The sequence below is a fragment of the Thermobia domestica genome, chromosome 10 (genome assembly GCF_964235325.1).
Source record: "Thermobia domestica chromosome 10, izTheDome1.hap1.1, whole genome shotgun sequence".
NCBI lineage: Eukaryota > Metazoa > Arthropoda > Insecta > Zygentoma > Lepismatidae > Thermobia > Thermobia domestica.
Genome location: NC_137463.1, coordinates 73,801,695 through 73,814,096, shown reverse-complemented (window position 1 = coordinate 73,814,096; position 12,402 = coordinate 73,801,695). Strand labels below are relative to the sequence as shown.

Genomic DNA, 12,402 nt, shown 5'->3' with positions numbered 1-12,402 from the left:
TACTATAAAATGTGTATTGAAAAGCGTAGTGTAATGCTTACGCAATAAAAATATGGCAGAAATTTTGCGGGAAGTGCTTGGAGGAGTTATTTGTACGAATGATTTATTATTGTGGTTATCAGGAAAAAACGCTGAAGTAAGTGTGTTGATATTCATATAACCCATGTGCAATTGTTTCACATAGTTGACACTGAAGTAGAAGAACTGACTATGTTTATGTATTAAAGCTGACGGTTCCATGTAATTTCAATTCGGGTTTCGGATTCTATACGGTAGCATTATCTTATCAAGAAATGAAAGGCATGATAAATTTTAGTGCATACATCATTTGAAGTTGCTCTAAATATAAAATACATTAATAGGAAAATATTTATAATTTGTAGTTATGGTTAAACAATACGGTATTTTCTTGTAAATTATGTTGCTAGTAGGGTGTAATTTCAAGACCAGTTACTCGAATTCCATTAATTTGAATCGGGCGTTCAGCGAGTTGAATTTTGCCTAGCATTAAAAAAAAAAAAAAAAAAGAAAAAAGAAAAAAAAAAAAAAAGTAGCAATTGCGAAAAGGCTTGTATTTGTGTTTTACAAAAATCTCTTCTGAAATTGACATGACATTGATTTGTTTTACAACAACGGCAAAAATCTTTGGATAAACTGTATAATACACGCTTCAGCTGCGCATTGATAAGTAGGACCCCTCTAAAAGTGTATAATAGAGTAGGCTAGGGATAAGTGAGGTGTAGTTGGCTTAGGGAAGTTTGGATCCACTTTGCTAAACTAATCGAATGTATTTTCTCGTGTTTTCCTGAAGGTACCAACTGGAGCGGGATTTGTACCAAATCTGTTAATTAGTTAAACTGATTCATGCAGTCTTAGTTTAGACTTACCTTCATGAAATATTAGCATGTCTCATCAGGAAATGCACTGTTAGTACCAGTATTTTAAAAAAGTTTTCTTAAGGGAGGAGGGCAGGGTTGTAAATTACTGGTCCCCCTTCCCATTGAGCAGTAATAAAGACAGAAAACAACGTGCCCTGCGGGGCTCTAACCCGCCTTCACTCGCTAACGCTCGCCAGCAATACTGTGTAAATTAAATGTATAAACTTTAGTACAGAAAGAAGCCAACCCAGCTACTAACCTACACGGGGGACCAGTAATTTAGAACCTTCCCAGGGAGGAGTTCCGGTACTGGATGCAAATTCGTGAGAGGGCATGTTAGCTGAGTGGTAGGGCCAGTGGAGGGGGGGTCGATGCATAAGACGCAAATAAGCACTTATATATTTCGTTTTGTGTGCCGACAAATTTTAATGAAGTTGTGTAGCTATATAACAAATTTACTTGAGGGGGGGGGATTGAGCCCGATAGCCACCCACCCCCAAATACGCCACTGGGTAGAGTGCTCACTCACCGTTCTTTCACTTTCACAATTCGACCATAATCATTCAGTCTCCAGTCTACAGGAAATAACCGTAAGACAAAAGGCTTGAAAATGTTGTTTCATTTTAATTTTCGTGCACTCACTTGGTGAAAAGGGTAGGCATTAGCAGTCACCATTCTGTTATGTAGGACCACGAAAAATATTGTACAGGGGTCATTCCACGAGAAATAAACGAAGCCCAAAACCTCATGGTGACAGATTTCGATGAAACTTAGTGTACACGTAGGCCCGCGGGAGATGATCATGCACCAAATTGTAGCCCTATACCCCCCTGTACTTTCAGAATATAGGGTGGTAAAGAATTGGCAAATTTAATGTATATAAATATATATTTTTTGGTAGAACTTTAGTAGCTTCAATTGATCATATCTCCCGTAAATGTTGAGCTTGAGAGAAAAATAATATACCATTTTGAAGAGAAAAGAATAGGCTACAAGCCATGTCAGGAACATTTGTTTGAAAATCAAATATAATTTTCCGGGAAATCTTGGAAAATTTTTGGATCAGTGATTAAAAAAAAAATTTTTTTTGATTTCCTTGAAATTGGGTACCAAGGTAGCCCCATATGTCTGACATAAGTGTGCCAAAATGTCAGCTTGAGCCAAGAATGGAACTAGAGTCTACAATGATTTTCGTGTGACCACGTCGGAAGAAACACCTGGGATGCCAATGTGGCAACTTGCCAATTTGTCAATACTGGTGAAGTAAGGTGTAAGAAATATTTAGCTATTACTGACCTGCGGGAAGTGTCAGTGGAGAAGCAGTCGACTAGCTTCTTCCGTCTCTTTGTTGCTGAGCGTGTATGTACGGCCAGTTGCAGTTATTGGATTAACAAGAGACATTATGTCACAAGCAGGTAGGTTCCAGGAATCTGTCGAACTGCATTAACTCTGTCTTTTAAGAAGGTGACTTCTTTATGTTCCTTCTCGTGCATTACACATACACCATTTTAGAAACCTTGCTGTCGTTCGTGGCTCAGTTGTACAATTGGCATGGAGTCATGATTTGATTTGTGTACAGTCTTCGAAGGCTTGCTTTTGCAGCATTCCTTTTCAGTGCACCTCCAATACCATTACACACTCCCATGCCATCTAAGGTTGCAAAAAGATGCCATTCACATGCCACACCATAGTCCATGCGTACGTGTTAATGAAGTTTTTCAGGTTCTTGTACTGAGATGGACCTCCATCAGAAAAGTAATGCATTTTTGACACATTGAGAAACTTGTCTTTCACGATCTGCACTTTTTTTTTTCCTTCCTGGAACAGATGAACTGCAACAGTGTTATGTCTGAGGCATTCAGATATGATCACCACGCTTATGTGCTGCAGTACACCCTCCCCACCATAGTAAGCTACAAATGGGTGCACAGTTCTTGGGCATTGTTCCAGTGGTATACCTGTGCTTCATCCTGTAGCACAAAGGAGTAGTTCTTAGAAAAGTCGTACAACAAACTCTAGTGGCTTCAAGTCCTCTTTCTGTTGAGTAAGGTATGCCGATTGTTGCTTCGCAATAAATGAATGTTTCTGAAGTACCTCCAGCTTGTTGCAGAGATCATCTACAAACTCGTCAGCAGATTTAGTCATTGTCTCCAGCATGGTTCGATCAACTGAAATCCATTGTTTGTAGGTCACCTCTTCGATCATGTGTCCGTCCATCAGGTCTATAAGTTTCTGCTTGATGTGCGCTTTCCCTGGGCATTCCAGAATGACATACATTCTCTTGTCATTCTGGACCATTCTGGATGATTCTAGAACTTTCTAGAATGTTCCAGATGATTCGAGAACCTTCCAGAATGTTCACATATTTAGGTCAATGCAATGTACTACGATTGATAATGGAATATCCCAAAGATTCCCGCAGGATTATTGAATTACAGATCGCACCAGAAAAACCTTACTTCACCAGTACTGACAAATTGATAAGTTGCCACATTGGCATCCCAGATGTGTCTCCGGACATGGTCACACGGAAATCGTTATAGATTCCAGGCCCATTCTTGGCCCAAGTTGACATTTGTCACACTTACGACGGACATGTGGGACTACCTTAGTACCCAATTTCAAGGAAATCAAAAGGGCACTTTCTGAGATATCACTGATCCAAAATTTTCCGGGATTTCCCGGAAAATGGTATTTGATTTTCAAATAAATGTTCCCGACATATCTTGTACCCTATTCTTTTCTTTTCAAAATGGCGTATTAATTTTCTCTCTAGCTTAATATTTATGGTAATTATGACCAACTGAAGCTAACAAGATTCTACAAAAAAGATCAAATTTGTCTTATATATATATATATATATATACACACCATCCTGTACTCTGAAACTACAGGGCGTACAGGGATAAAATTTGGTGCATCATCATCTTTCATAGGGGCCTACATGTACACCAAGTTTCATCAAATACTGAGACGACGAATTTTTTCTCTCTGAAAATTTGGTTGATTTCACATAGAATGGCTCACAGGTGCTTCTGATGAACCACAGAGCAATGGAGGTATGTCTACTATAAGAAACCTTCTGCCTTTGATCGTGTACGCATTGATAGACTACTGGCACGTCATGACCCATGCGAATGGCAAAACTGCGGAATCTCGCAGCCGTACTATAAACCCATAATCGAAGTCACTTAATTCCGTTGGCGTCGTCTTTGCATTGCAGATACAAACTGTGATACATAAACAGCTACACTTGTGTTGTTTAAGGTCACAAAACTACTATCATCATACCCCTTAGAGACACATTCTGTTGTGCGAATTTCGTTCTAATCTGTTTATATTTGTGCATGTTCTAATTCTTTTCCACCACATTGGTGTTTGTGAAAATTGCAACATCAAGAAAGATACGTCTAAGTGTTATTGTTATTAATCAACATCTGTTCCAATAGAAACGACAAAAAAGTATATATATACGTAAAATATTAAATATGACTAAAGTTTTCAATGCATCTACGGTACACAATATGAGGCAAAATATCGTGTAAATTTGAAATGACAATTGTAAGTAAATGAACAGATATTTCAAACTAGTAAATGATTAAAGATAAATTCGAAATAACGTATTCGCCAGATGTGTATTTGTGATGGAAAGCCACACTAAAATAATGTCATTTGAGACCGAAAGTATTTGAGAACAAGATCCTGAGACGAATATTGGGACCCAAGAAGAACGGAAATAGGGAATGGCGGAAACTTCATAACGAGGAACTACGTAAGTTATGCGGTTTACCAAACATTGTTAGGGTCATCAAATTTAGGATGCTCAACGTAGGCAGGTCATGTAGCCAGGATGGAGGAAAGAGGGAGCGCTTTCAAAGACTTAACTGGAAAACCAACCGGAAAACGACCATTAGGAAGACCTAGATCCAGATGGGAAGACAGCACATATCAACACACATTTTTGTGCAGAAAAGGTAATACTTGTTTTCCCCTAAGTTCGATATGCTGATTACGGAAATGGACTTCGTTTTCCCCTACCACATCAGGTTCTTGAGTTATTTGCAATGCTCTAACTTGCTATGAGCGCAGGACGTGCATAAATTGTGGGACGTTTTAATTATTATTATTATTAATAGATGGCAGCACAGACATGTTTTTTGTGTCGCAAATTTATCCAACACAAGTTCTTTAAATAATCCCTAATTTAGTATTGTTTGTGTACTTAGTTTATGATATTTGCAGAACTTGATATAGAACATAGAAAGCAAGAAATCTGGAACTAGGAGTTAATGTAATTGTAACTTACAAGATAAAGAAAAAAGATTGTTTATAAAAGCTAGTCCCATTTTGTAGTTTGCTTGTTCTTTTTGTTGGTGAATCAGAAGAAATGAAGAAACTCAAGCGTAGATACAAAAACTCACCAGATCTATTTTGTTATGTTTGTGGAGAATTTACTCCTAAATCTCAGAGGAGACGATTTCTAATGTTCTCAAAACTGCATACAGATATTATTTCGGTTGTCCTTTTGGTGATCAGGATCGAAAATGGGCACCCCATTTTACCTGTAAAAGATGTGACGTAAGACTAACTGAATGGCTGAAGGGTAAAGGAGATCATTTGCCCTTCGGTGTTCCAGTGGTGTGGCTAATCATATAGATGACTGTTATTTCTGCTTAACAAATGTGACAGGATTTTCTTCGAGAAACAAGAAATCCATCCAATACCCGAATCTCCCTTCAGCTTTGCGACCAATTTCTCATGGAGAAGATTTGCCTATTCCTGTTCTACCAACTGCAATAAAAGAGTTCCCTGAAGAAGATCCACCATTACTGGATGAAACGAGATCATCAACGTCTGGTGATTCATACGTTCCAGAGGAAGAGGACAGGCCTCGCTTGAGAACACAACAGGAACTAAACGATCTCGTTCGTGATCTGTACTTATCTAAGCAGCAAGCCGAACTTTTAGCTTCTCGTCTGCAACAATGGAACGTTCTGGATCAAGGAACGAAGGTGACCGTGTTTAGAAACAGAAATAATGAGTTGTTACCATATGTCAGTGTTACAGATACTGGTGTTTGTGCCTGTAATGATGTAAACGGGTTATCTTCAAAATTGGGTATTACGTATAAACCGGAAGAGTGGCGCCTATTCATTGACGCTTCTAGTGTTAGCTTGAAAGCTGTACTATTACATAATGGTAACGTGCTTCCTTCTATACCTGCAGCATATGCTGAAGCAATGAAGAAAACTTACAGCAACATGTCGAATATTCTACAAGCTATTAAATACAATGACTACAGGTGGCAGATTTGTGCTGAGTTCAAAGTCATAGGATTTCTTCTCGGCTTACAAAGTGGCTTCACAAAACATCCGTATTTTTTGTGCTTGTGGGACAGTAGTGATACACTACATTGTTAAAGAATGGCCGGAACGGAATGAATTAACTCCTGGGCAATATAACGTAAAATGCGTACCTTTCGTTGACCGGAAAAAAGTGCTTCTTCCACCTTTGCATATAAAACTTGTACTAATGAAGAAGTGTGTGAAGAGTATGGACAAAAGTGGTGAGAGTTTTCAATATCTGCGAACGATCTTCCCAGGTTTAAGTGATGCGAAATTAAAAGAAGGCGTATTTATTGGGCCTCAGATAAGGAAATTGCTTTCCGATGATGCCTTGGATAGTAATTTAAGTGAAAGTGAACTAGAGTCATGGAGATCGTTCAAAGACGTTGTGAATGGTTTTCTCGGCAAACGAACAGACGAAAACTATGAAATGCTGGTGAATAACCTTCTTGAAAAATAGAAGGCACAAGGGTGTAGAATGTCGCTCAAAATACACTATCTGCATTCCCATTTGAGCTTTTTACCTGAAAACCTAGGTGATATGAGCGATGAACAAAGTGAGAGTTTTCACCAAGACATTTTGCAGATGGAACAGCGTTATAAAGGGAAATGGGACCCGTCCATGATTAGTTATTACTGTTGGTTTCTCACGAAAGAGAACTCAGCAACATACAAAAGGAAAAGTGTTTCAAAACGGTCTTTGCTGTAAATCAGTTTCTATCAAGCATTTATGTAAACATGTATCACAAATAATACCAATGATAAATGTTTTTATAACATTTAATATTGTATAGTATAATGTAATAAGTATGTATTTCTTTCATTAAAACTTTGACTTTATAAGCACTGTATATTTTATATCTGAAATTAAGTTAAATTTGTAAATAGTGAATCATCATCATCATAGCAGAAAATCTAACGGGGATAGGAAAAAACATTGCATTTTCAAATTCAGCACGTTCGATTTATTAAAGATCTGATTCGAGTTTTATCTCTGCACATTTTTGAAAGTTAAAATTTGTAGATATGTGCAATATTAAGATGGATCTTGCAAAAATAGGAATACAAAGTAGAAACTGGATCCAGTTGGCTAAGGATAGAAGTCAGTGGAGAGCTTTTGTAAACGCGACACTGAACCTTCGGGTTCCATAGGCCATAGAGTTAACTAGTTAGTTAATATTTTTGCTTTAACTCTTGATAACAAATCTCTTCAAATTCCGAAATAACTGTATACTGAGTTTCTTATGAGAAAAGATTTACAGTATTTTTTGAAATTATCACGAGACATTTTACGTACTGTTGTGTGCTGATTAACCTGACTTGCAAAGTATTCCACTCGTCTTTATGCCTAGTATTGTAGGAATGGACATCATTTCGGAGGTTCTTCTTTGATATTACATGAAACACCAATAAATGAACGAAGGCTCTGTCACAAAGACACACTCCTTCCTGTAGGCTTACCTACATTTTCGTTCGAATGATGATATCCTGTGTAGCGTTTTACGTCAACAAGGCAAAGTAACGCTTACCAACTCGTTTTCTGTTCACTTATCCACACTTCACTACCTGAGTGCTGTTACACCCATGTACACGCCATTCCACTGACATTCTAATAACTCGTACGTTAAATCCTTGCATACAGATTTTGTAATATTTGATGGATTCCTTTATTCTGTCGTGTTAACAATTTTCACACAAAGACTAATATGCATATAAATTATTACTAAGTGACTAGAGGTAGGCTTAGTTCGAAGGCTCTTGTAATAACCTGTACTGCAGTCATTGCGACTTTGGGGACATATAAGTATTTGGTTGGTTGATTGGTTGAATTTGAGTTTTGCGTGATCAGCAGGGAGGCTATATGAGACATGGACCTACAGCTTAATATGGGATCCGGACCATATAAACTCCCACCGGAAATCGAGTCCGGGTCTTCCGTGCCAAAGTCGCGTACACTAACGACATAGCCACGAGAGAGTTCTATATAATTTGTTTAATATGCATGACGGAAATACAAAGGCTAATATAGATTTATAAATTTGAATCAATCAAATGTCCATTGAAAAAATATTATAGACGTTGTCAAATGGTATTGTGGTGGTAGCCACATGATTTAAAATGTAGAAAACCGCCTTGTAATAAAATGTTTGGTTGGTCTGGGAAAGGCTTGCGTAGCATAGTGATATGCCGAAGATTCGGATTCATTGCATTATTTTGTATTCTTTCATATTTTTTGATTATGATTTCCATACAAAATTTTGTATTGCTGCTGATGCGTTTTATCAAGTAAAATAATTCAGCCAGTTAGTAGTGAAGAAGGTCTGAGAACATCTTCAGTATTTGCAGGCTATGTTTAGTTTACAGTTACAGATGGTGATCAGAAAAATGGAAACACTTGTACAAAATTGCAACTTACCAGATTAATATGGTGTCGGGCCACCTTTCGCCTTAAGAACAGCCGTGATGCGACGTGGGATGGAGGCATAGAGGTCGTGAATGGTAGCAAGTGGAATTTTACACCATTCCTCGTGCAGGGCATCGGCCAGTTCTGTGAGAGAGGATGGAGGTGAAAATCGTCGCCGGAGTCGTGTTTCAAAGACGGACCACAGATATTCAATTATGTTGAGATCTGGGGATTGGGCGGGCAGGGGAGGTGTTGAACTTTATCCTGATGTTCCTCAAACCACGCTGCAACAACGCCAGCTGTGTGAATGGGTGCATTATCATCCTGGAAGATGGCGTCATTGTCCGGGAACAACATCCGGACCATAGGATGCAAGTGGTCTCCTAAAATTGCGATATAATCGTTGGCAGTGATTCGTCGACTAAGTGTGACCACAGGACCCAATGAAAACCATGATATGGCGGCCCACAGCATCACCGAGCCGCCGCCATGTTTCACAGTTGGGCGGAGGCACTGCAGATCACAAGCTTCTTTGGGCGTTCTCCACACACAAACACAGCCCGTGGTTAGGAATAGGGTGAAGGATGACTCATCCGACCATATCACACGTTTCCAGTCCTCAACGGTCCAAGTTGCATGGTCGCGGCACCATTTGCGGCGTGCGAAAGCGTTGTGGTCCCTGATGAGCGATTTGGCTCGTGCAACACGACCCCGTAAGTTCATGTCATGTAATTCGCGGCGGACTGTGATTGTCAAAACAGGGTGGGGGAGGTGCTGATTGAGTTTCTCCGTCACTTGATCCGCAGTGGCACGAAGGTTCTGCGTGACAATGCGCTTTAATACCGGCGTGACCTGTCACTCATGATTTTCTTCCGCCCACTGTACCGCTTCCCCGATGTGGTTTTCCCGTGTGTTGTGTAGGCCGTCATCACCTTCGACACTGTCCCACGCAACACACCTAACACAGTAGCCACTGCCGTCACACTCACTCCACATAACCGCGCACCAACAATTTGCCCTCTTTGAAAATCTGAGAGGTCTCCCATTTTACACTACCTCCGTCTGCTGCAGCCACTGGACACTGCTGTTCCACTGCGCCTGACGTAGTATGGAGACCGATCTAACACACCACCACCAGCGGTCCGGCGCTGCGGGCGCCACAACACCACTGCCAACCCATACATCTGACGTGTTGCCAACTACAGGTGTTTCCATTTTTCTGATCACCATCTGTATGTACAAGCAGTACAGCGTTTCCATGAAACTAGTACCCAGTTCATACAGAACATTAAAATAAAAGAGAAAACAGTACGGTACCATATTGTAAGTGTCTTAATTGAAAATTGTTACTCATCGATTGACTTAGAGTATGATTTTTTAGTTAGCAGTGTTTTCAGTTATCATCGCTAGAATGTAATTCAAACTTCTTGCTACACAAGCGAGACAGGAACCAGCTCGGATAATCAGGCGATTTAAATCATACTACTGGGGATCTCAAAACTGCTGCTCAGGTATGGATGTTAGGGGCGGATCCAGGACGGACTTCTGGGGGGCGGTGGGTTGTAATACTGCTACTTAGAGCTATTTTTAAGAGCTCGAAACTCTCGGATGGGTTTTATTTATATATATATATAAAATAAGAAAGCTTCTTCTGGGGAGAGGCAATTGCCCCCCCCCCTCCCGGATCTGCCACTGGATGCTAATAATATTGTCATTTCAGTATCGTCACTCATTTCTTATACTCCAAAGAGCGTAATGGTGGGACATAAACTGCTTTTTCGTTTTCGTCACATGATACGAGTTCGATTTCGTTTTCGACGTATAATTTATGGCTTCGATAGAACACAAATATTAAACAGCATAAGCACTCAGTTTTTTGTTGCCTGTCCCATACTTTAAATAGATTAAAATCAGTAAATCGTTTTCTTATTATTGGACCGGTTTTATAGGATGCTGCCACTCGTACATTTTCAGGTGAGTGTAAAGGTACACCAGTAGCTACTAGATAGCAGCATTTGCCGTATCTATTTTGTGTAATTCCAGTATTGTGCGTTTGATTTGGTTAATCAAATTAAGATACATTTTCCCCAGAGACAAATTGGAATTGGTAATTAGCGAATAGAACATGTACATTTTAGTATTGTGCTCTTTTTATTTGTGAGAATAAGGAACATGCTTCCAATAATTCAGTTCCTGAAGCAATCATTAAGAAAAGAGAAAAACCCTGATTATCGTCTGATTGTTGATTGAGTGTGTTCTTGAACACAGTTCCAACATCCATATCGTAGAATTTACCAGAATTATTACAGTATTGTCATTAAGTAAACGCTATGTGTGGTCACTGTGCCTGTGTGAGGTAGATCAAAAAGAATACAACTAACTTAACTTTGCATATTGGTAAACTGTGGTAGAGCGATTTATCGTTATGAAGAACGATTGTTTTCAAAAATAAACTATAAGATGTATAGGGAATTAATAGCTCTTATTTACTTGAAAATTTCTCAGTTTCCTCACTAGTATTTTTAGCTAACTTTAAATATTATGTGCCGATCGTTCTAAGTGTTGAAATATTGCAAATACTACTGTTCTAACTTACAGCAGTACAAGCAATGCAAGGTTTAGTTTACTGTTATAGATTGTAGTGATATAAAGTATGTCTGCGTAGGCGCTATAGCTAAATTTGTCCTGGTCCACTCTTCAGATGGAAGAATCAATTTTGATGTGTGGTAGGAGTCCAGTTCTTCTGAATTAATTCCAAAACACAGCTTGCCATTAAATTTGGAGTCATTTTGGGGACCTAAGATTATTTAAGAAGCACATGTTTCTAAACTGATTATTATAGAAGATTGCGTTTCATTGGAAGGCTGATTTAAAGAGAAACAGATTAGTCTAGTGACAATGGTTAGTGTTTGTTTTTCTATAATGTATTCCGCGTGTGATATAGGCGATTTTTTGGTTGAATAATATTGTTGTATTTCGTGTGAGTTGCTGTATGATTCAACTTAGAATTTAACCGTTTATTGTTTAATAATGGAATTTTTATGTGTATTTTAATACTTTTGAAACTCAAACTGGAAGCACTTAACATACGTTACGAACTCTATCAACTTGGAAAATGTAAATAAAAAGATTGTCAAATGAAGTTCAGCGTTAAATTTAAGGAAATTCTACTAACCCATTTTTACTGCTTCTTCTTTCAGGTAAATGACGTACTGCAGTTAAATCACCCTGATGTCTCGAGAGCTGATTTTGTTCTATACTTTCAGAATTTTTTAAGGGACCAAACATCAAGGTAAGAAAATTTTGAAGTATCTGCAGACCATTCCCAGTTGTTATCCATTTCATTTCTGAAATCCGTCACGAATTTACAGCGTCAGAAAAGATTTTTTTAATAACATATTTACATTATGAATTCTGAAGGATTAACCGATATATATATATATATATATATATATATATATATAATATTTTTTTAACTTCTTATACACAAAAATAAGTACTTTTTTTAAAAAAAAAAAGATACACACATAACTATCAAAATTGTATGTAGTATTTTTACTTCAAAATATAACACACCCTCTTTTTGAAACAAAAAATAAAACACGAGAAAATACATTTATATGATAATCTTAAACGCTGCACATCAAGAGCTTGGTTTCGGGTGGTTCTGTACATTCCTGAAATTTTTAAGTTTTAACTTGGATATACGTGTATGAATATTTCGAACAAATTTTTAATTCATTGATCACATACGTAATAATGTTACCACCTATCA

At 38.3% G+C, this 12,402-nt stretch overlaps 1 protein-coding gene across 1 annotated transcript in view; it reads left to right on the top strand.

Moving 5' to 3' along the window:
- Positions 1–6: 6 nt before the first annotated feature.
- The window catches only part of dlt (codanin-1 like protein dlt), a 60,390-nt gene continuing 47,994 nt past the window's right edge, over positions 7–12,402 (top strand). The window contains exons 1-2 of the mRNA XM_081728108.1: positions 7–136; positions 11,828–11,919. Coding sequence (XP_081584234.1) covers positions 53–136; positions 11,828–11,919 — 176 coding nt within the window. The 5' untranslated portion in view covers positions 7–52. The remainder of the gene's footprint in view (positions 137–11,827; positions 11,920–12,402) is intronic.